At 40.0% G+C, this 25,396-nt stretch overlaps 1 protein-coding gene across 1 annotated transcript in view; it reads right to left on the minus strand.

Moving 5' to 3' along the window:
- Positions 1-14,135: 14,135 nt before the first annotated feature.
- The window catches only part of DAP (death-associated protein), a gene marked incomplete at its 5' end in the record, with an annotated part of 44,976 nt that continues 33,715 nt past the window's right edge, over positions 14,136-25,396 (minus strand). The window contains 2 exons of the mRNA XM_009698058.1: positions 14,136-14,255; positions 17,437-17,479. Of these exons, the coding sequence (XP_009696360.1) occupies positions 14,136-14,255; positions 17,437-17,479 (163 nt within the window). The remainder of the gene's footprint in view (positions 14,256-17,436; positions 17,480-25,396) is intronic.

Raw genomic sequence — 25,396 nt, forward strand, 5'->3', positions numbered from 1 at the left:
CAGCAGTCCTAAGTGAGACCCTTTGAGCTCTCCTGGACCGCAGCGGGTTGTGACCAGCATCTCCCTCGGAGTGGGATGCCTCTCAGAGCTCACAACTCAAGTTTGCAAAGTTTGGATGATCGTTGCCAAAAGCTGATAACAGAGCCTGGGTTGAAACCCTACACTCCTTGAGGCTCAACCCTCTCCCGCTGAGAAATGCCAAGATATTTGAAGTGGGTATTTCACTGAACTTGAGGGGAATTTTTAACAGGTATATCTTTATATATATCTCTATATAGCTCTCTTTCTGTGTTTCTGTGCATGCATGTGTGAATTGATTTAAATACCCTATAACAACTTAAGTAATTGTTGTGATTATAATAAATCCTATTGAATCACTTTGTAAATGTTAAATTAGTCAATGATTAAATGCTGCTAAACTAATAAGTGCTGCTAAATCCTTTAGATATAAACCATTGACCAAGTCTGGGACTAGCCTGGATCCAGCCACACCTAGACTCCTCTCTGAGAAGGAGTTTAGAAAGCAAGAGGGTCCATTCTGAAACTCATGACTCAACGGGAGGGTCTCCCTTACCCCTTTTTGTCACCAGTCTCTATGTAAATCATTCTAGCTTGATTCTAACTCAATTGGCCTTTGTAAGTTTCCTCCATGTAGTAAGTAATAGGGTGAACCTTGCCATCGAACTTTGTGAAGTCGCACTTTTATAAATTATATTAAAACCATTTTTGCTAATACATTTGACTGATTCTTTGAGTGATGCCAAACCACTCATTCGCAACAGGGATTGAGTGGCATTTCCTCAGGGCAAGAATCAGTTAAACTGAAAAAGCAACAAAATTAGGCCGTTCTGAAGAGCTGAGTGTTGTACATCAGTCAGCTAGGATATGACCAAAGTAAAGAGAATGTGAGGTTGGATGAGAGAAAGGAAACCACCACCAAAGGGGGATATGACTGAAGAAAACACTGAGGGAAGAAAACAGATTAATGCCAACATCACCATCTGGGTATTTCCAGAAACATCAAAGCTGCAGCTGTTCCTGTGTTGGCACATTCTGGATCAAGCGCAGGGCTGGTTCCAGCCACACTTGCTTGTCTCCTCTGTGCCTCAGTTTCCTCATCAATTAAACAGAAATATTTTCCTAAATCACAAGTTAACTTATAAGGTCTTGGTTATCAGGTAATGAGAGAAAAGGATGGGTGGGAAAGCCCATAGAAACAAAACCGCATAACAAAAACTATGTCAGTCAAGCAAACAGAGCACATGTCAACTATTGGCTTTGGAAAACCAAGTAAAGTTCTCTACAGATGGTAGAGGCAGTTTGGACAGCAGGGGCCAGAGCGGAGCCTGGGGCAATTCCGATGGTAGTCTGCAGACATCAAATGATGGTGAGGCCAGACGCATCCAGAAGGTAGATCATCTGCTGCTCGTGGATAGAGAGTGGCTGAACCCATACAGCGTCTAAAGGCAAGTGCGAGAGTGCTCATGCATTCCCCACAGTAGAGATATACACTGTTAAAGGCATCATCCTTCAAAACCTATGGAAAAAAGAAGTTCTTCCCTCAGAGTAACAGGAAGCTGATAATGACTTTGGCCTGTTTTTCTCACCAAACGCTTGCCTTAGGTAAATGAGTACTTGTTGTATAGCAAAAAGAACACTGAAAGCTTTCCCCAGAAATACAAGGTTAAAAAAGTTTTGCATCATATACCACCATCACGTCCTACTTTTCTGAAGAGTTCCATCTTTTGGAGATTCTAGTGGGCTATTTAACAGATTTATGAAGTTAAGAAAGTGAAAGCCAGGTCCGTGCAGCCTAAATGCCATTAAATCCTTGTGTTGCCATTTCCCATTAGCTGGGCTTTTCTGAAAGCCTCGCGCCAGCCAAGATGACACATCAGGGAACAACACTTAGATGGAATTTAAATGAATGTGGGGCAGGAGAAAAGAGAAAGGAGAGGCAGTGGCAGCAACCCAGCAGTAGCAAGTCAAACAAAACCAAGTTCTAATTTAACAGTGATAATCCACCACTAGAGTTACTTAAAAATCACACTAATGTATGGGCATGAATCTTCTTACACAATTGTGGATTTGCACCCACCCAAAACAGCTTTTGGATTTTGAGGTCCAGGGACGAGCAGAGGAAAGCAGCATTTCCTTTGGTCAGGGCCTGAAGGTCTCTCCCCCATGTCAGAGCAGGTATGCCACTCATGTCACAGTTATCAAACCCAACCCAACCACGTGATAGTAAAGCTTATGAAATGAGCATCAGATACTCTGAGCACGCATTGATAAATGCTTTAGGAGCATAGCAGATATTTCACTACCTCTAGTCTGGGCAAGATTGCTTTTTAAACAGGCTGTGCAGTATTCAAGCATCAGCTTGTCTCAGTTGCTTTGGACTTGTCCAGAAACACAGCTGAGGCAGGTGACGTTTGGATGGGACTGTAAAAACTTCCTAGGCATCAAGAGAGAGAGTCACAAGTGAGCATGAAGTAGAAGGTGGTAAACTACACACTGGGGACACCACAGCCAGCTGAGCCCAAACCCTGTCACAGGCTGGAGGAAACACGGTACTTTCTTATTTGATTTATACAAAGTTATTGAACTAAATATAGAAATAAATATTATGGTAAGTACAGGAGTCAGACATCTTATTTTGATATGAACTTGAGTGTGTTTTATCCTGCTTTCAGCTTCGGTTTTAATGATGCTGCCAATCACTAACTTTGGGTTTCAGAGCCAACAATCCCATTAAGGTGCATGAAGAGTACTTTTTTCTTAGAGAGAGTTTCAGGCAGCCTAAAGCCCCATACATCAATGCACTGGTTACACTCTCACATTTTCAAGAGAGCATCAAGAAAACCGTAGTGGTGGGAAGGTGCAAAAGTGGGAATTCTTGAGCACCATGCTGCACCCAGACCTCTGCAGCAAGGTCTGCACCTGCAGCAAAGTCTGCACCTCCAAAATACTTCAGGAGCCGCTCATACCTTTCCTAGGATTCCTTGCGGAGTATTTCTGCTAATTTCAATTATAACAGCATCTTTTCTTTGAGAAAATATCTACTGAGTTAGGCAGTGAATGCTGGGATGCTGGCAGGGCATGTAGCTATTTAAAGGCTTTTTCACATCTGTTTTCACAGGCAAACCCTATTAAATTGTAACAAGAACTGCATGCATTTTACTGGTAAGCAATCAATTTCCATGAAACATAACAAAAGCTTCCACTGAAACAGGCTAGAAATCCAGATCCCTTAAAATCTGAGTGCATATTCTAAACACCATGCTCTAGGCATTGCTGTAAACTGCTTACTGAGGGACTCAGTGTGTGCTTTTATGAGGTTACTTGTAAGCATCACCAGCAGAGTCACATGTGGTGTGTAACCCCCCATATTTTATGTATGGTGCAAACTCAAAACATGTCCCGTGATCCAGAACAAAACACTCTTGTTCCCCCCGCTCTCATCAGCTGCTCACCAGCAACAAGCCTTCACAGACTCCTCTAATGATTAGCATCTGGATACCACTGGTCACCAGAAATGCCCCACATGCCGGGGCTTTCCAAGCTGCCTGACCCCCAAAGACCATGCAAGGCAGTGCCCTGAGAAGTGCCCCTGGCAGTGGCCCTCCAAACTCCTACATCAATAACATCTGGGTGTAAACCTCAGAGACCGTCACCAAGGAAAGGTAGAGAGATCGTATTCTTGTCTTCCATACTGGTCTCTGGCTAAGACCAAAGGGTGTCCACTGCATCATCCATATAACTGACCGGGACAGAACAACAGAGGGAGACTCACCTCTCATACAAAAGGCTGTTGAGAACACTCGAAAGCACTTTCTGATACTTCATTACCTCTTTTAGGCTTTGCTGGTATTCAAAGGCAGCCTTGAAAAGCCCTTTCTTTGAGTAACTATTTGCATTTTTTCCCCCGCAAGGTACAGATCTCTGTCATGGCCAGACTCTCCCAACTCAGCCAACTCCAGGGGAAATTTCTGAGCAAGCCAAGGGCACCTTTTCAGCATTACTGTTTCTCCCCTTGCAGAGAGGCTCTCACCTGGGATGCCGGCAGCCGCGATGCGCAGCCAGGAGAGTGCCTGGCTCCCTCCAGGAGCGCAGTGTCGGCAGAGATAAGTTTCAGGGAAGTGGGACAGGGGAGTTTCAGACAGCAGCCACCAAAAGACCGTGCAAGACAGTGTGGTGACCTCTTCTGCAAGAGCTGAAGGGAAGGGTGATGAAGATGAGATCTGTGCTTACAGAAATGATGGGGCCAGGCAAGTGAAAGCTGCTAGGCACTCGTGTGTATTTCTCCCTGTCACAGTTGTTGCATCCACAAATACATGCTCATGATTTGCTTACTCCAGTCACCTTATACAAAGTAGTCCTGCATAATTCTGTGAGTTGCATTCCTTTCTTTTCTAAATTGCACCTTCCTTAAGAGGTCTCATTTCTGCTCCTTCCAGCCCCAACTTCAGCATTTCCAGCATGCATTTCCAAGAAGGCTGTAGCATTTCCCTCTCAAAATATCAAGGTTAGATCAGCCCAGCCGCTACCATGATCTTTTCTTAATATCTTCCCCAAATTCTGTTCGTCTGCCAAACACCATCCCTCAGCAAATCCACAGAAAATGCCTACCTGACTCTCAGCCTTCAGTGGCAGTTGTAGGGAGTGACAAGATGCATGTTCAGCTTGAGGTCTCTCCCCTGGATGCTCTCCCAGCCACTGCTTTTAGACACTTCCCCACACCAGGACAAGCTCTGAACCTCTTGAGAAGCCTAGCCCGCCACAGAACAGTACCAGTCGCTATACCAAATTTAATCTGTGAGTTTGCAAGGCACATGCAGGAGCCAGGCCACAGCGTGGTGTGACAGCCTGTCCTTAAGCGTGCCAACACTGGGAAGTGAGATGCCAGCAGATGGGACAGGCCTACCTATTACACACATTGCTGCCTCTGAGTGACTCCAGGTCCAACAGGTTTTGCTTACAAGTTAAGTCCCTCCTCCCACCTCTTAGTTGATATTTTTGCAGAATTTTCTCTGTCTCTTTCTTTTCTCCTTTGTTGTTGCTGATGGGAAAGGCCATGAAGCCAGAATTGTCTCGCCCAAATCTGCATTGATCACGTTGAACTGATGCCCCAGCCAACTCCAGTAGATTCTGTCAGCAAGATGCACTGGGATCAAAGATTTGTTCCTGAGAAGCATTTGTGTTGTCTGTAGAGTAAAAGCAAGTTCACCTCTCCTTTTACACTTGAAGAGGTTTTGCTGTGCAGTTGATGGAAAGCAAAAAGGCTTCAGCTGTATTAATGCCAGCAAATATGGGCTCATATTCATTGCTTGTAGCTTATATTACCCATTAGAACTATAATGCTTGCAAAGTAATATTCTCCATTTACATCAGCTCTAGCATTTTACCTTGAGTACATATTATAAGCTATCAAAATGCAGTGGCCTATAATGAACACAAAGGTGCCATCTTGATTTAGACACCTTTCAGAGCAGTAGTGCTAGGTCGCTAATGCTATTTAGAATTGCTTCTCAGGGTAACTGGTACACCTCTTCTTCCTGAAGTGCTGTACTTTAATCTTTTCGCTGTATAATCTCAGCTCCTTACAAATAGCCACAGATATATTTGTATTTTCAGAACATAAAGGACAGTAAATCAAGAGTGAAGCTTCTGCTTGATTCTGACTATTAAAAGCATTTCAATAGTATCTCCAGGCTGAGCAGATAGCTTGCCAATTGCTTCGCAGTCTTGTTTGATTATAGGCAAAGCAACGAGTAAATAAAGGAGAAACTACAGGGCAGTAGCCCTGGGACTGTTTTTGTAAATTAACAGGGGGTTTATACCATTCCTCAAAGAATGGCAGTGGTAGGGCTTATGTTTGTTTCTGCTGAAACATACTGTACACTCGTTTATTAGGAATTGCAAAATTAGGATATTTTCCCCTAGATATTAAAATCAGCTAATACTGAATTATACAACATGTATACGTAAAGATGTACATGTACACCTGTGTGTTACAATAGTGATTTGTTTTTTCCCTTCCTATCTAGTAAGCTAATTTATTCTCAAGTGTTTTGTTCAATTGTTTTCAAAATAACTCGAGTTTTCACTCATACCATCTTTCCTTCTAAACTTGCTATTCCAGCAAGGAGCACTGCACAGACAGGTGCTTCTTCCTCCAAGGAGCTCTACTGAATTCCAGTCCCCTATTTGTGAAATCATGGGGTCTATACAACGACAGGTTGGGGTCGTATTTTGCATGACAAATTTCATTTCACTCCTTGAAGCCAAGCCTTTGCAACATATTTGTGAGTCAGCAAAAAGCCCAGAAAACAATGTTTAAGAAGTGGCTTATGAGGCACCAAGCCACAGAACTGAAGATGAGACATCGTCATCTAACACTGACATTCCTCTGCAGAGCTCCACAATACAACTCACAAAGCAAAGGATCTGCCCACAAGTCATCTTCTCCTCCACTATTTTTCAGGTTGATATGCCTTATGGTGTCTGAGAAGACAGATATGTGGGGGCCCCTACCTCATGTAAAATATTTAGTTTGACACTCCAGACCTGCAAAATAAATCTGAAATTACCTTAATTCCTTGGAGAGTATCAGTGAAGTTAACAGGACTCCATAAACACAAAGTAGAAATCCTCTCTGAAAGATTGGTGGCCTGCATGGTATGGGAAAATAACCCGTCTTGAAGAAACCTACATCTGTAGGAATCCTAAATCTCCCAGGAGAGATCTGCTTAGATGCCATTGGTAACATTTTCTCTACCTTTTAAGGTAGAGATTCTGCCTTTTAACCTGCTCCCACTGAACAAAGTCATACCTGTTGCAAAGGACCGACTATCAGAGTGACACATGCTGCGCACAATGTCAGCCAGGAAAAAAACCTGTGTCTGTAAACAAATAAACATAGGAACCTAGGAGAGAGGAATATTATGAATCATGATAAATAGTCAGATCATGCTCTATACTTTTGATAAGTATTTATCTTAGCAACAGTTGGCTAATGGTGAACCAGCTATTAGCATGCGAAGTAGAGCTCTCACACTATCAAGTATAGGTTTCCAGTGTGTACATTGTAAGAACTATTTGGCATGATGAAAAGTGAGGCTATGTGTTTAACGAACGTCCTCATAATAAGCTCAGTTGAAAGGCTTATTTAAGGCTTCAGCCTTTCATTCCAGATCCCTCCAGCTGTCACAATTGTCACATCAGCAGCGGGCTAATGTTTATTCTGTTCTGGGTGATAAATCAGGCCCTAAAAGAGAATTTTTGCATTTGCTATTCATTGTCTTTTATCCAGAGAGTAGGAATTAGGTAAGGAATCAGTGTCTAATGTAGGGGTTTTTTATTAGCAACTCAGATTTAACACACTGCAAAGCTACCTGCAAAAAGGATGCTAAGGGTGTTTACCCAAACTGTGTGTACCAAGGAATCTGATCTCATGTTGCTTAATGCCTCTGGGATGAATAAAATATTACATCTTATTTTCTAAAATTGACTGTTCTCTCTCTTTGTAGGTACACACACACAAAGACAAATATTAATTAGGTCTCAGTTCAACTAGATTATGTCTCAATTCCATATCCTACATGCGCATACACCCAGTGCTGGCTTTGGCAAAGAGAGATAATAAATATTTATGCTAAATCTTGTCGGTTAAAAGAACCAGAAGTTTGTTAAAACATGTTTGCATTTGCAGATTTTTCTCATCCAAAGGTCTCTCCTATGCAAAAAGATTCAAGGACATATAGATTTACAAATCAATGAATTGTATTTTCAGTACATAATTAGGCAGTGGAAATTGAGGTCATTGAGCAGCACAAGAAACGGCCAGTATCCAGTTCTGAAATGAGATGATAGCTCAGTTTCTTTTCTCTCATCATCTTCTAACAACAGTTTTACAGAGCACAACTGAATCCACTGTTATGCTGATCCACTTACTATTCTAGTTTTAATACTTGAGGGTTTACTGCTTTAGTCACAGCTTCTGTTCACTGCAGATTTAAATAAATCAAAAATTAAAATGAAGCGCACAACATTCCACCAGCATGTGCCCCAGTGTGCTGGTCTTCATGAGACAAAGCTACAAGACCTTTAGCTTCCTCCAAGTTCCGCACTACCTCGTCACAAACGCAGCTGACCCCCCCACCGCTGGGGACAGACCTGCTTGGAGCAGCTGCTTGGAGCTGAGAACCAGAGCTCCACTCAGCCCGTGCTTCCATGATACTTCAGTAACAGATGCCTGGACAACAGAGGGAGGTGAAAAAGACGAGGTCCATATGTCTGCTCTGCCCTGCTTGCTCAAGACTACTGACCCTACTGCTGTCCCCCACCTTCTGGGCCTTCCCTGGCAGCTGAAGGCTCACCTCCCTCCCTCGGGAACCACTTCTGTGGGCTCTCCCTTTACTCCTTGACCTCGATCAGCATTAGGAGTCTCTTAGCAGGAACCTGCTGTCCATGGCTCCCATTTGTGAAAATCTGCTCTGAATTCACAGAAACAATCACGGATTAGAACAGCTTTTTAAAGAAACGAACCACGAGGTCAGCAGAACTCAAACAACTGGAAGGTTAACTCACACTGCAGAGTGATATAGAACTTGAAAAATGAAATTAAGCTTAGATTAGGCGTACATGACTTTAGAAATAAGGCTGGTTTTTTAATACTAAGGAAAGTTTTCAGGTAAATACAGTAGGAGGTTCACAAGTGTAAAACAGAGACAACTGATGCTTCTCTTCCTTCAGACCCAAACACTGGCACACTGGTGCAATTTTACCCTGAAAGGCACTGAACGTATCCATCATGTCTGAACCATGATGAGATATTAGTTATTTCAGCTGCTGGCAGCATGCAGAGATTAGTAGCTAACTTTTGCTTTTCATTTTAACTAAATCTGCTGTTCTGTATTTCGAGGCACACTTCTGGGTTAAGAGGGAAGCCAGGTTATAGTTGCTATGCTCTCCAGTGCACTTGCTTCTCCATAGGTAAGAATGCAATGTCATTATCCTTCTTAACATCATCAGACATCCATTGACACCTGAGACAGCCTACCAAAAACAGCTTGTAAGAAGTTGTTTTACATAGCTTTATAACCTGCCGCTTGTTTGTTAGCGAGAAAGGATAAAAAATATTTTGCTGAAGCAGCTTTAGTCACAATATGAGAGTATACCAACGGTAACACGTGTCCTTACTGTTGGTTACAGAGACCTCACAGCTCGTTAACTGCTAAACAATTTTTATAATCCTTAAAATCACTGTGGATTATGAATGCTTTTCTTTTTCTAAAGCGACTGACCTACAGAATGCCAGCCACTCACGTTTTCTAAAAATATCTCCAAGGCAAGCTGGGCAGCAGAGATTATATTACAGGGCTTCTTTCAAGGCCACTTGCAAGACTTATGCTTGCAATGGCTTTAGTATATATGTTTCAGTTTTGTCCCTGGCAGCACCAGGAGTGTGTTTTGCAAAAAGCCATCAGCATCCATGCACGCCTGTCAGCTCCAAGCAGTAATAAGTTACATTCTCAGAAAAAGGTACTGTATTCTTTTTCTCACCTCTGATCAGCATCCTGAAGGGAAGGGAAACAGTCTTTGCAACAGAACTGACTTTGTTCACGGCTTGTATTTGACTCAAGCACTCCATTCCATCTCTCCTCTCAGGTTTCCTACCTAAATACTAGTGCTACTGTTTCATGAAAAGACTCAAAAAATAGTATACACTAGATGCAGTCTCTTTTCTGATGGGGGATGTGGAAAACCAATAAATAGACGTTCTTGAAGGAGATCCAAGGACACAGCAACAAGCAAAATACAAACCTCCACCTTCCTAAGAAAAAAGTGTGTATGCCAGAGGTGTGATAGAGAAATTTTGAGGAAAAAAAAGAATTCTTTAGGAAAGAAAATCAGGTACTTAATAAAAGTAATTACTAATTTTACATAACACAACCATGTACAGCACCTACCAAAGGCTATAGCTACAATGCAGATCTATTTTACCCATCTGTTGAAGATTTACTGCTGTAGACTTGACTCCCGTTTCTTCTCATTGATGCTCCTCCAGTCACTATGATCTCCATTCCTCTTTTACTGACAGAGCAGATAATGTTAGCTGTAACCAGTTATCTTTAAGTGTCTCTATCTAGTGAGGGAGGTGGTTTGTGTGCAAAGAAACTAAAATAAAACAGGAATTTGTCTTCTTAATTCTCTACGTCATTGCAGCATCTGACCAGCAACAGCTCTTCCTGCTGTAAAAGTAACTGTTGCCTTACTGACATCCCCACATTTTTCTAAAATATAACATTAAGATATATTAATTGCAACTAAAGGTATTGGCCTAGACTTAAATCTTGTTTTAAACTTGATATACCCAAAAGTGAAGGGGACAAGAGAAGTGATTTATAAAACCCACACCTCCCTCCTCCATGAAGATGGTGAATATTCAGAATAAAGTTATTCCAAAGCGAAAAAAACGTATGTCCAATCCATCCTCTTCACCTTTGTATGAAACAGATTGCTGTGAGTATTTTCATTAAACAGCCAGGAGCATGTGATGATCCTACTACCAAGGATAAAAGTAGAAGACTTATGTTTCAAGACATCTGATGACAAAAGGGTAAACCATACTGTTGAAACTAGAAGTATATAATTTCTAATTAGTAATAACATTTGCAATACTGCTGATAGCAGGGCCATGGAACTTAGACAACTCGATCAACAGCATGCCAGATATCCTGCACAGGTATTTTCCCCAAATTTTAAAGACGACATTTTTTTGAACAATGTAGCACATCATCATGTGAGCGTAGAGTCTAAGGATGTAACACTGCAATAGTCCCAGGGCAGTAAATCTATCCTATCTGCACTGTATCACATATATTTGTTGTATTATATACATACTACATATATACTAAATACAGGATGCCCAAAGTATCAGCAAAGCTCCAGAAACACTGTGGTCATTTCTCCAAACTCTTTTGTGAATCACTTGTGTTATGGCATGCACTATGTAATGTTAACGGCAGTTTTATGAGAAGCTTGCCATCTCTTCTGATTACAATACTTTATTTTTCTGAAAGAAGATTAGAACTTGAAAAGCAATGGAAAATGTTAAATTTAATTTCCTTTACCATACCGATTTATTACAAGGCTTAGATTCTATAGCTTCACAAAGATCAAATGAGGATCTCCAATTCATAGTGGAAAACAGCAACGCTTATTCTAGCTGACAGCATCTAGTTTTTATTCTAAATGAGACTGGACTATCCAAAACAGCTCATCCACTGTGCCATAAAACTTCCTAATAAATTTCACTATCTATAAAATGTTGATTAGTTGCACAGTATTCTGTAATAAAAATCCCATAAACCTCACAAAACCGCACCCTGCTGATTTACATTGCACTTACAGAAAAGAGAGCCCAATATATAACTTCATGCTTTATTGTTGCATTATTGCCACATTGACAATTACAGAAAATTTCTTTTGTAATCATTTCAAGGTAACATCTGAACATCTCCTGTGCTTGTATGTTATTGTAACATATTTTAAAAGTATCAACAACCATCAGCAGGCAATCCAGATCACCAGCGATTCTTTATTTTGGGCAAGGTAATGCTTTGGTAAGGACACCTATGTATAAACATGGATACCTCCCAACAACATATAATATGCTTTCATATAGAGACATTTTCTAACCATATAGGAATTCCTGCACTCTAAAAGCCACTAAAGCTACCTTGAGAGTCATATTCCATTGCAGAAACTTACATAGCCACTGAAGTATCAAAGACAAAATTCAGGTACTGTCTATATATGCTGTATATATTGCATTAACAACCAGGAGCAGTAGTTTGTAATTCAAAAATAACCATGTTCCCAACTTTTAGTATTAGAATGGAAATGTGGTGTTGCTTTCAGAAGCATTTTTACCAGCTATTACTAGACACAGAGAAGAGGTACGCAGCCCCACCTAATCGTGTGCTTCTACACTGAGGTGTGTTTAGTCTTCCACCGCAGTCAATGGAGTCGAGAGTGATCCACCTCATCTTGAAAGACACCCATTTGGTCAAAGACACCACACCTGAACTCTACCAACTGTCTTGTGACTACATCACCATTGACTACAGCTGGAGCCTAGGCACTACTTCAGATGTAGGCACAAGCCTAGGACAGCTGAATCCCATCCAGCTCACTCAAGCCAGCAGCTACCAGTACCAAGCAACTGCGATGATCTGCTTCATTGCTGACACAGCACACTGACAGCTAAGGGCCGCACCATCAACAAGATGCCACAGTTTTCTGTCCTGAATCCGCAAATGTTCTTGCCAGCAAATTACCTTGTGCAGATATTCCACAAGGCTCAGCAATGCTACCCTTATGAATGAGTTACTCATGTGTGAATCACTTGTACACTCATGAGTGGCTATGAACGAGGCCTCAGACATACCAACATCAGAAACCGAAAGCATATTTTAAAAATTACGCATATTCTAACACAGAATAATTCTTATGAACAACACTCATTCCTTAAGGCAAGTACGGTTATCTAATTAAATTGAAAATAAGGACTGCATATACAGACTGTACATCCTTCCTTGAGTGTAGAATATATCTATGCATATCCTTTGCAAAATATCATTTCAAGTCTATGAAGAGGGGGAAATGCCAGGTCCCTCTCACCCACATGAAATTAGTTATTCCACTTGTGAAATGGGCCGTATTTCATGATTTTGTTGTTATTTTAAATCAGCTACTTCGGGAATAATTATTTAATCTGCAGAAATTTAAAAAAATAGTATTTTTAAAACTTGTCTCACTGTTTTTCTATGCTATTTGATTTTGAACATAAGTGAACTAGTAAAGCCCCAAGTGACCCTAAACTTTCACTGATTTGCCAGGTGAATGTTTGCAGCACTAGCTCTGGTACCCACTTTTTCGGCATTATTAGGAGTTTTATAAACCTAGAGGGTACTAAAGGCTGTTCTGTATTTATAGTCAGTCAAAAACAGAAGTATTCTTTAAAAATGTAGGTGGAATGTTTAAAAAATTATTTTCCTGGATTTTACAGAGATGAATTGCAGAAGGAAAATGATAGAGCTAAGTGATTTTGAACTGTGCAATCAAAAGATTTAATTATGTGGCCAAAACTAATCCAATTGCTCTATTTGAAAATTAGTATTTTTATTCCCACATATCACTACTGTCCTCATTCATAATAAGACAACTAGGAAAAAATATGATGCACAACAGAGGTTGGGTCATAAAGTTAAACACATTTACTAATGGTATCTCTTAATTTCAAATGGTGATCTGAAACTTAAAATAGAAAACAGATTTTTTTGCCAGTTTAAGTTCAATTCTGGAGGGTCCTGAGCTCCTTCAGCTTGTGATTGGAATTGAGAAATCATCACCTCAAAAATACAGCCCCCAGTGACACCCACGAGATCAAGAATCAGTTGCCTACAGCAGCAGTGTTCTTGTAACTCTGATTTTTCTCCCCTCTCCACACCCACAGACCTCCAAATGGAAGAACCTCAGCAAGAGTGCAAAGGGGTGTAAAGAAGATCCAGTTGGATTTCTGCCCACCTGAGAATGTTTTTGGGCCCTTTTATCATCTCACTAGTTGAAATCAGGGGCACAGTCACTGGGGTGTAACACCATAGGATACCAAAGACTGCAAGGGTTCTATGTAATCAAGACAACCACCGATTTCTGTCTCAACACACACAAAGTCCCTCCGGATAGTAAAGGTACCAGTACAAAAGGGCTATTCTTCCTTATCAACTTAGCATAAAAACTACATTAACTATCTGCTAATGCGATGCCACAACTAAAAGTACAACTTTTAAGCTCATTAATCATATTATTCATACTGAAGTTTTATCTTGGCAATAAGAAAATCTTATAACAAACCCACCCCTGAACAGCAAATAGAGAATTTTCCATCTGGGATAAGAACCGAACAATATCTTCATTCTTATTAACCCTTGAGAATTAAAGTAAAAGAAACCGCATATTATTTTAGAGGTAAATTTGACTGATTTGACAGTGTGAATCCTAAAGGGTTTTCGTCTTCTCTTGAAAACTTATTCACTGACAGCAGTTTGGCTGAGATTTTGATGGAGAGCTCACTTGCGAGGCTGGTGGATGTGCTGTTTGACATGTTGCGGGTGAGGAAGCTTTTCCACAGAAGGATGTGGCTTCTGATGAGCCACCTGAGCCGCAGCTGGAGGGAAGTCCTTATCACCCTGTTCAAAGAACACACCAGGACAAATTTAAGAAAACTTAAAAGCATACTCTCCAGTTCAAGTGGACATAAGTTTTGAAAAATGTGAAAAGCAGATGGAAAACAGTGTTGCACATTCACTCTGAAGTTCCCCTGTACACATCCTATCTTGCCATTCTTTCAGCCAACTTCAAAATTCCTCTTACACAAGTTTCACTTCTTCCAATTACACACACCATCCAAGAACATAGTATCTTAAATGACCCAAGAGAATAAAAAACCCCCATTCCTATCTTCCATGCTTAATAGCTCCTCGTGCTAAGTCACTGTCACTGGCTCTGTATGGTTAGACCTTCTCGACCTGTTCAGTTTTCAAAAAGCCACCAGGAAGAGGAGACTATTTTACAGATTAGGTAAGGCAGCTACCTGCACGAGAAAACCTACTGTAGGAATGCCAGTTCTGTAAGAAGAAAGGCAGGATCTAAAACTACTTTTGACTCAAATCTTAGGAGTGGCTGGCTTTTAAGTTTAACATGCTCTTTTAACCAAGTCTGCTAGTGTTAGTTCTCACGTGTTGCTGTTGAGCAGGCTCAGTTCAGGTGTAATCCTTATGCCACCTATTTACAACTGTCATTTCTAGGGTCAGTCCCATGAGGTTTTCAAAAAGCAATGGGAAACAACTAGTACCAGTGCTCAGCGAGAGGGAGAGGAGCACAGCACCACAGCTTCCCTCTTTAGAAACTGGGACAAACATATAGTAAGCCAGAAACTTCCTGCATTCCTTCGACTCATGGGGCGACAATCTCACACTGAGGTATTTTGTACAAAGCTGACATCTCAGATGGCCTGTTTCACACCTGACCCCATTTCAATCTACTCTAAATTCTTCCTTTCTGTTCTGACTTTTTTTTTTTTTAAAAAAAATCTTTATCACTAGGTTAACTTTTTACGTTTTTTCCACTTTTCTCTCTACTCCAAGTTGCTTCCAATTTTCAAAGATCTCCTCTTCTCAGACTTAACATTTCCTACCTTCTTGCTCCCTGATGCTGCTGTTTGCCTTTTCCATACCTCTCTGACCCCTCACACCTTGCTGTCTCAAACAGGTGATGGGAATGCAGCTTTTCTATGACTTGTGGGTACTGTAATGGTTGAGCAGATGACAGAGTCAGTCTGTAAATGTTAGCAGGAAATGCCTATCTTAGAATCAAAGTATCATAGAATAATTCACGTTCGAAGGGACCTCAGGATGCCTCTAGCCCAATCTCCTGCCCAAAGCAGAGCTGGCTGTGAGATCAGACCAACTTACTCAAGGTTTTTATCCAGTCTGGTCCTGAAAATCTCTAAAGACAGAGACTGAATAGCCCCTCCAGGCAATCTGCTCCACTGCCTAAGTGTCCCCACAGTGAAAAGTTTACTTTTTTTAAGTCTAGTCAGGCTCTTTCATTTCAATTTGTCTGTTGTCTCTTGTCTGCCTGCCATGCACCATTCCAAACAGCCTGGCTCCAATCTTCTTGATAACTTCCTTGTAGGTGTGGGAAGGTGTGTTAAGTCCTCCCAAAACCATCTCTTCTCCATGCTAAACAAGGCCTGTTCCCTCAGCACCTCCTCCCAGGGCATGTGCTCCAGCCTCCATGACCACCCTGGTTTATCAACACCTTTCATACACTGGGGTGTCCAAAACTGGATGAACTATGCCATATGTGGTCTAAAGTGTGCTCAGCAGAGGCGGATAATTCCTTCCTTCGATCTACCAGCTACTTTCCTGTTAATGTAGCCCAGGATGCCGTTGGTTTTCTTGCTGTCTTGCACACGGCTGGCTCGCGTCCAGCTGCTGCCTGACATTCTTCCAACCTGTCCAGGTCCCTCCGAGTAGCAGCCCTGCCTTCAAACTTATTAATTACTCCTCTCAATTTGCTGCCATCCACAAACCTGATGAGGAACCTTCTGTCTGATAAAGACGTTAAACAGGACAGGTCACAGTATATAAACCTCCACTTGACACCAATGAGAATTATACACTAGGAAGCTTGAAAGTATAATTGAAGAATTACTCTGGGTTCTAAAAAGCATTACTAGGTTTTATTTATTACATAGAGAAGAAATTTTGATACCTGTTTGGGAGCTATAAAGTCTCAGAAAATGATAGAATAATTTTGCTCTTCATAGGTTAATAAATAAACCTGTATCTGGCAGCTTACTGACAATAAGTATAGTACCCTAGCAAGTAATTGATTAGCTAAAGAAGAGCTGAGTTGCAAAATTAAGAAAATAGTTTCTTTCCGTTTTGAATCTTTTGCATGTCTACTGAACTGGGGGCCTGTGGTTTTTATGTCTCATTTCTTAAGTCACTCATTAAAAAAATATCACTACCCTACAACTGTTAAAGTGCTATCAAAGTTACTAAACATTAATGCAATAATTAGTTACATGTAATCAGGCATCTAAATGGCTAAATAGGTATCCACCTTGGTGCAGATGGAGGTCCAGGAAATACAGCAGTGCTGGTCTACTACCCTTAGGGGCTAGGGAAAATGGCATCAGCTCACTCTTTACATGATCTGGCACAACCACAACCTGTTATGGTAAACCGCATTACACACCCCAGTGATGTAAGGCCATCATGATAAAGGTACCCATCATGCAAAGCCACAATAACAACCCTGTCACAATGCACAAGGCATGAATTACTGATCATATGATTAATAGCTAGTTAATATTAATGATTTAGCTTATGGATTTCCAGCTCCTGCCTGCTGTTAAAACCTAGGGAATAATGCCTTGAATCCCAAGTACCTCAAGGCACATACGGCAGGTGAAACACATATCTTCAAACACGTATCCTTACAGGCAGGAGTGTTGCTCTTCATCACAGATCAAGCTATAGCAGAAGACTTAACATGCAACAGCTTTCAGAGGAAATGAACGCAGTAATATCTAGCTTAGATACGAAAAGAAGATCCAATAAACCTAAAGTGCTAAAATTCAAAGTAAAACGGTGGAAGTAATCTCAATAAATAATTTCAATTTCACACAAACCCAAAAAGAATGCTCAAAGGGACTTACAAAAATATACAAAACATAAAGCAGCTTCTCATAAAAGAGGAAGGGGAATGAAAAAGATTAATTTTGCTCTGATCAGTGATAATTCTGAAAAGCCTACAATAATTTTTCTATGATTGAAGGAAATTTAATGATAATCTTACCCTAGCAATGACACCAGAGATGAACACCGTTGGTTTAGGCAGGCTGAAAAAAAATAAGAGGGATTATTTGTACAAATTATATAGAAAGTAAAAATGAAAAGTACATCACACATATGATGCCAAGAAAAAAAAAAAATGGCATTTTTGGCAATTAATGTTTCAAATAGACAAGACAATTTCTTCTATTGCCTTACTAGTACTTACTGCAGCCATGAACAGATCTGTAGGTTTTGGCTGCTATTACTTCACATTGTGACGGCAGTAAAAGGCTAGTCCAACAACACTCTGTTCCTTACTTAAAGCTGAGAGTCTTTGTTTGTTTGCATTGGTTTCCTAATCCTCAATTTTTATATATAAGTACTTGAGGCTTAGTGTATTTACATTGCAACAACGAAAACTGTAGTTGGACTAAACTTACTGCTGTGATAGAGAATAAAACAAAATTCAAGTTTATATCTGTCAGTCAAACAGATTAAGATTCTGAGCCTCAGAAAAACAACACCCAGTACTTTAAATCATGGATTTTCAAGCAGATATTTATCTAGCCTATTACACAGAAGGAGAATCACTTCTGCAATAAAACATATGTTAAAAAAACATAAAGCCAAGTCTGCCCTGATTTTTCATTTGCAGACCTCCAGCCACGCCAATGGGAACAGGCCCTCCATAGGTAGAATTCGATTCTGATGGTTAGTCATCACAAGCAAGCAGTTTTCCTGGGCCACCAATCTACTGAACTGACCACCTCTACCTGGAGGCCAAAGCGCAGCCACATCTAACAGTTCACCGCTGGTGGTGGGCATTGCCACAGTGTCTAAATTATAAACACTCAGCAACTTCAGTGGTCTCCTGGGCAGGTAAAACCATACATCTGCACGGAGTCTGCAGAAGGGCTAAGACGATGAGCTCCAGAAAACCTCCACAACAGAGGTAATACTTCTGTAAGAAAACCACATAGCCTGAGGCAGTGGCAAAGGCAAGGAGAGTGCGGAGGTAAAGTTGTGCCTCCCTCTGAGCATGTCCATAACCAAGGACTCAAAGCTGGTGGTTCATTAACTTAAACCATGAGAAGGGTCCCTACCCTGTGATGTTATGGCTGATGAGGTTAGAACAACATAAATCAAATTATTTATTAGAGGAATGATACTGATTGTTATCATGCACTTTACAACTACACAGCTTGTAAAGATTTATTAATATGATGTTATGTGAAGTTAAGGTAACAAGCAGCACAGTATTAGACCTTGATGTAATTGTCTAATAAATGTTGCCAGAGCCCTGTTTAAGTCATGGTATTGCTACACTGTCTCTGAACACCCTAGTTATTAAGTAAGACTCATCATCCCTTCTAGAAATTTTTTAAAAGTCAGAAAGACAAAGACAGGATTAGAAAAAGGGAGAAAGGATGGAAGTTCTGCTCTAAAATATCTCCATTTAAGTGTACCAGTGATATTTCCTGCAATAAGAAAGAATATTTTGATAGCTACAGTAGACTTCTTCAATCTAATTTTCTGTTAGTATAAACTAATAACAAGCAAAGATCAATAGCAAAACACTTTCATTTTATCCTAATTGTACTGAGCCAATTAGTATGATACAGTCTGCATGAGATTTCCTGGATGCTGAGTAACAAACTCAAAGAAATAACTCTGAGAAAACACAGATGTGCTGCAGTGGCTCAAGGCATCACTCATAAACTGACATCATGACATTATAAAGGAAATGAACAGTAAATGAAAAAAAAGTGTGGCAAGTTATTATTCAACTATACATGGAATCCGGCTTTAGTCACATTCAGAGAAACAGTATTTTGTTTGACATTGCATTATTAACAATATTGGAGAGTGAGAAATTCAAATCAGATGGATTTTTTCTGATATTATTACCATGACCTTTCAGTGTTCACTATGCTTGGATGATGCATGAAATTCAAATCAACATTTCCCAAAAACAGCCTGTATTTGCTGAACGTGCTATGGCTTGTCTGCCCATCACCACACTATATTATCTGCTGTGTGTTTCATACTCCTTGCTTTAAAAACAAGCGAAATGCTCCATGGTTTTGGCCAAAAATGACAACCGGAAGGAACCTCTTGCGTAACAGTTGTTTCAAACATAGCTTTTCCCACTGCAAATTGCAAAAAATCTCTTCAGAAACTCCGGTCCCCTGTTTGAAATGTCATCTTACTAATATTCAAAGGACCCAAGCTTGCACGTGCTAAGTTTCCTGGGTACACAATAGAGCTGGATAGAGTTAGAATATTAGGTATATTTCCATATTTATTTTTACTTATTTGTATGTTCTTTTGTCTAAAGAACTAGGCTGAAGATCCTATAAAGATCATTTTCATGTTCAGTTAAGCTAAAATCCAGTCTGAAGTTTATGTTTCAGGTAGCACTGCAGAAGTAGCTAGCATATCTTTATAAAGAAGACAAAAAATCAGAAATACTACTTCCCTGGTAAAAACTATATCCTTCAGATATAAAGCATTTATCTTGAACTCTATCATGAAATAACATATTTTGCCTTGTTTGCATGCAACTGGTTCTGTCTTCAGTCGCACCGTCTGAGGAACAGGACAGCAATTAGGGCTATCCCGCGGGTGTGTGGTAGGCCCCAAAACACCTCACACTAACTCGCCTAGGGCTCACGTGGAACATTTTAGGATAGCACAGGGCAATTCACTGACACATAGGGAACAACCTAATGGGAAATCAGAGTTGCAAAAATATATCTACACTCAGATGCACGTGGAACAGATTTGTCCTTGACTTTCACCCTTGTTCATCCTCTCCATAGATTTTTTGACTGGGCTCTTTTTGCTTTATGCTAGATTTCCAACTTTTAACAGGAAGAACTAATGGGAACTTTGACGTGGCTTCCAGCAAGCGCCTCAACCCTCCGTTCACAAAGATCTTTTACAGAAACCCCGGCATTCATTTCTGGCTGACCTGAGCTCCCACACTCAGCGGCAGGCGCACACTGTAAGGAGGCTTCACTTCTCAGCTTAACTCATTACAAAGGCAAAATGCTTCGCTCCTATGGAAGACACACCAGCCTACTAGGAAGCTCATTTTCACACATTAATTATTCCCTAGCAGGGGAAAAGACAGAAAGTTGGCCAGAAACATGAACGATTGAGTGTGCCTGTATTTATGTTCCATGCTAAAGCCACTGGCTTTCTCCCCATTTTTACCAGATCACACTGTCACAGAAAAGGTCTTTAAAAATTTAGTATTATCCATTATCTTTGATGATCTATAGAACCAGAATCAGACCAAAGCATACATAATCACACATCTATACTAATGAACAATTCAATGGATTAGAGAAAGGCCTGGATAATCAGTCACTGATTCACGCTTTAATTTCATTCTTAATGAGAGAAATCTTTCTACAGACGAACTTCTTTGCAATAAATTCAATCTCTACTCCTAGACTCTCAAACCATTGGCTTTTGCGGACCCAGATTAGCTGCCAGGACCATAACTCCGTAATTGTACTCAGGGACATCTACTGGGATTGCAGTGTTGCAACATCACTCATTATCTTTCCCAAGAACCCACCGAAAATAGAAACAAAAAATGGAGAATACGCACAATCTATCACTGCTACATTTGTAAAACACTTTCAAGTGCTTTAAATTCTATTGGTGTTTTATGCAAAGCACAACCTACATTTCCAGTATTTTGTAAGCTGTGATGGTTGCTTTGAGGATATACTTAATCTGATGAAAATCGGTTTGACAGATGTTGTTTTGAAGATGCAGCATTCCTTTGTCTAGGCGTCAGTAAACAAGAAAGCAAAAAAATACTACTTTTTGACAAAAAACTGATTTTGTTTATACATATATGTGCTTTACAGCTATTTAATGCATACATTTATTTAAATTTAAATAATAGCAACAGCCAATATTGTGTAAGGAATACAACAGCGTGTTTACCAAGACTGCTTAGTGTGTGTTAATACTTTCAAAGCAAATCCTTATTTTATTATAACATATGGAGAAAAAGAACACATCTGTTAAGATCTGAGCGTTCAAAGAACTTACCCTGATTTTAAATGTGCGATGCTGCTAAGAACTGCACCTCTTTAACATCAGACTCTCTACTGGATTCATGTATTCTGATTGTATTCAAATAAAATAAAGGTTTCTATTATTTCATAATACTTAGCTTAAATAAGATGTTCATCTGACATTGCAAGTAAATCACAAAGAAGATGGAATACTTGAAAAGATCATTAACTAGATGAAACGAGGCAATAAAATACTAAAATCTTACACCTTCACCTTAGAGGGATCAGTTGAACTGAAGTCTGACAGACATACTGTAAAGACAAACACAGTGACATTGGAATTTCTGTGAAATCTCCTAGAGGCCGTAGAACATACGTAGGGCAGATGAGTATTTATCCAACTCCATTTAAAATAGAGAAATGGAATAAATTAATTTTCTAAGTTAACAGGGAATTTTATAGTTATTAACTATAACTATCTATATATGCAGCGTGTGTGCCCACACGTGTGCGGAGGCTATGCATATATAGATAGATAGATTACACAGATCCACAGCTGTTTAAGAGTGGCCCCAATTGCAGGACAGAGCGCAGCAAGTCTCCCACAGCCAGGCGGGGGACGAACGCCTGCAGCCACCCTCCTGTTTGCAGCATCTCAATTGCCTACTGCACCGGCACCTGACGGGATGGATCTGAACCTGATGCCGGTTTCCAGTGGCAGGCTGAATGGCAGATCCAATCTGGAGGAAGGACTCCAAGTACCACTCACAGTGTGATCCAAAACAAAAGCCTATGTTTAGAGTTGACAAACCAGCAAATAGAACCACGCATAATGCATCGTTCCTTTCCACGTGAACTACAAAAGCTCCTGAAATGGGAAATGGGTCTTACTGCAGCCAGTCAGTGTAGATGGCTAGTGCTCCATGTTGACTGGTGATCAGAAAAATCGAAGTAACATACTCAGACAAACAAAGAATGAGAAAAAGCAAGGGTAAAAATAGTACCTCACAGTATACCTCATTTAAAATACTGTATTCAGTCCAGGAACAACAAAGTAAAGAATGAGAGTAGAAATAAAGATGGAAAAAACAGCTGAGAGAGCACAGAGAACCTTCTATATGAGGAAAGAGCTAAGAACTATTTGCATACAGTATATGAAAGAGTGGAGAATATTGTTCCCATTTACCTTCTTAAGAAAGTAGAAAACATACATTTAAAACTAGGAATAGCAGATACCTTTAAAATAGCATACAATTAAATGCAGAACCTCCTGAAAATAAGGCAAGATCAAGAGTTTAGTAAGGTTCAAAACCAGAATTAGACATTTATATGGCACAAACCCATTCACAACAGTTAGGATAGAAATATGTAGAAGTTATATCAATGCTGAGGCTCCACGGCTCAAATTATCCTTAAACTGATCAGGACTACAAAGAAATCTCTTCTGTGCAGAGGTTAAACTTTGGTATGTCATTTCTTTTTCTGCCTTCAATTAAATATCATAAGAGATTATTTTCCCCAATACGTCTGATTCATCCAAAATTCATCCACATACTGTACATGAGGGTACAAGCAGTCTCAAGATTCCCATTACACCAAGACTTAAAACAGGTTAGCCTACTTTAAAAAGGACAGAACTACACAGCTGCAAGGCTTTTGTTACACTAGAAGATTTTTTGTCAAAATAAGTAAAAAAAAGTTTAAGACATTGAAACTACATGAAACTAATGTTCTAAACGGGAATGATTTATATTTGTCTTCCCATACTCATAGGAATTCATGATACGTCTTATCACTGGTGATCACTTTTTGCTGTTTAAGTGGGCCTGGCAAACAGATACATGAAATATATATAAATAACAGCACGATGTGTTTTTGAAAGACTTGGGAACCACAAATCATGTCAATTTTTAACTACCAAAGAGTAACAGTGCAGTTTGTAATTTGGTGTTTCCTTCCTTTAATCAAATTACCCAGTGGCACGTACTGCGACACACAGTTGGCCTCTAGCTGTGGAAAGCAAAGGAGAAATTCCCACGACAGGCTGCGAACCGAAGGGGCACCTACCCAGAACCTGGAGCTGTGCCCTACTCCCTGAACCACCAGGCAAAGGCAGCGTGCAGACAGCACGCACCTTGCCCCTCCAGCACCCCAGAACAGCAGGGACTTGAAAAATGAGCAGAACCTTCTACTGAGCAGCTTGCCCTTTATTTCCTTGCTCATTTCTAAATAAATGTATCATTCGCTCTCCTTAAAAAGTTGCTTAGGTAAGCAAAATGAAAAACATATATGAAATAGTATGATCCGTGGTTACCCGTTGATCCCCCAACTGCTCCCTAATTAGAGTAGCTTTTGCTATTTTCTACCTTGTCCTGGCACGATATTCACTCCAGTCAACAAAACTTCAGACTTTAATCCTGCCCTTGTCTTTCTGGAATTAAAAGCATTTTGGCCCGTTGTTCGAATCATCCAGCTTAATCTTCAAGATTTCTTGGGAATTCGTATTTTCTGGTTATGAAACATGAAAGCTAACTTGTTTTAGTTTCAGTCTAATGCCTCTTTAAAGGTGTCCAGATACTTCTTTATAGGGGTGCTTATTTGAATTTACATAGGTGCCTTTGATTTTGGCATTGTCTGCGAAAATAAATTCCAAGATGATTAAAAACACACTGAGATGATTAAAAACACATTTCTCAACAGCAGAGTAAAAGTAACAAGCACACTGCTCATCAGCTTGCCTGAAATACTCTCCCATTGGTTATAATACATTTAGGTTATTAATTTTTTGGACAGAAAAGTAATAATTAGTCTGACTGACTACCAGAGGGAAATATTCTAGCTGATTGCACGGGGACATACAGCATCTGATATTCTACAATAATTTATCCTGTTGAGGTCATTTATTTATCTGCCATAGCTTTCAAGCCTTTAAGATCACCCACAGGATGGCACTGTTGAACCTCTGAGTGTCGGGTACGCTAAGTAGGGAACACCCTCAGAGAAATCCAGGTGCTGCAGCAAATATTAAAACAAGTAAAGAGCAATACTTCCCCTTGATGACAAATCTCGATGAAACGCAGTATGTATACACACACACAAATTCATACGCCTGCCTACATCACTACTTCTACAGAACAATTTTCTTGTCCCCGTGTGTTAGTCTGTGCCCTGATATACCCCATGAGATAGCTTCCATTTCTGCTATTCTGCTAATAATAATAATAATTCTGCTAAATTGTTCCCCTCTCTATGCAGGCAAAATTAATGCAAGTTTGAAGGAAGAACTCAATGCTCTATCAGGAAATTCTAATGACTATTTGTTTTGCTATTCACATACAAGCAAATTGGGTGTCCTGATCTTTTAATGAGGTGGCAAATGAGTGGCCACTATATTTAATAACAACTGATTGACATTCATTGTTCTTATATTCCCTGTCAATGTACGGCAGCATATGGCCTGATTAATCTCACCAGCCTCTCATTCATCTTTGGTATTAGTGCATGCATCAGCCATAAAAAAAAAAAATTATTTAAGACAGACATCCACCATCTCTTATCTATATTGTTGTACATGACATTGGTATCAGAGAGTAAATTTCTCTTTCATGCCTTCTTCTGATCACAAAATGAAGATTTAAGCATTTCACCTTTTCTATAGACTCAGAGGATTTAGAAATAGTCTGTAACTCTCCAACTGTCGATTCATTTATTAGGGTTCAACCCTGTTACCGCAGTATCTACATTAGCTTTTAGTGAACTTCAATGACCAACTTCTCACAGGCAGTGACTGCAATGTTAGCCCGCTTAGTATCTGTAGCCACTTACTTGTGGAAAAATGATAGCTACGAAAACTGACATAAAGCAAGCAGTACTTAAATGGTGATACAACTCAAAGGAAACTCTAAAATAAGGAACGAAGTAGGGTAGACTTTAAGCATTTCC

The sequence above is a fragment of the Cariama cristata genome, unplaced genomic scaffold, assembly GCF_000690535.1.
Source record: "Cariama cristata isolate BGI_N322 unplaced genomic scaffold, ASM69053v1 scaffold174, whole genome shotgun sequence".
NCBI lineage: Eukaryota > Metazoa > Chordata > Aves > Cariamiformes > Cariamidae > Cariama > Cariama cristata.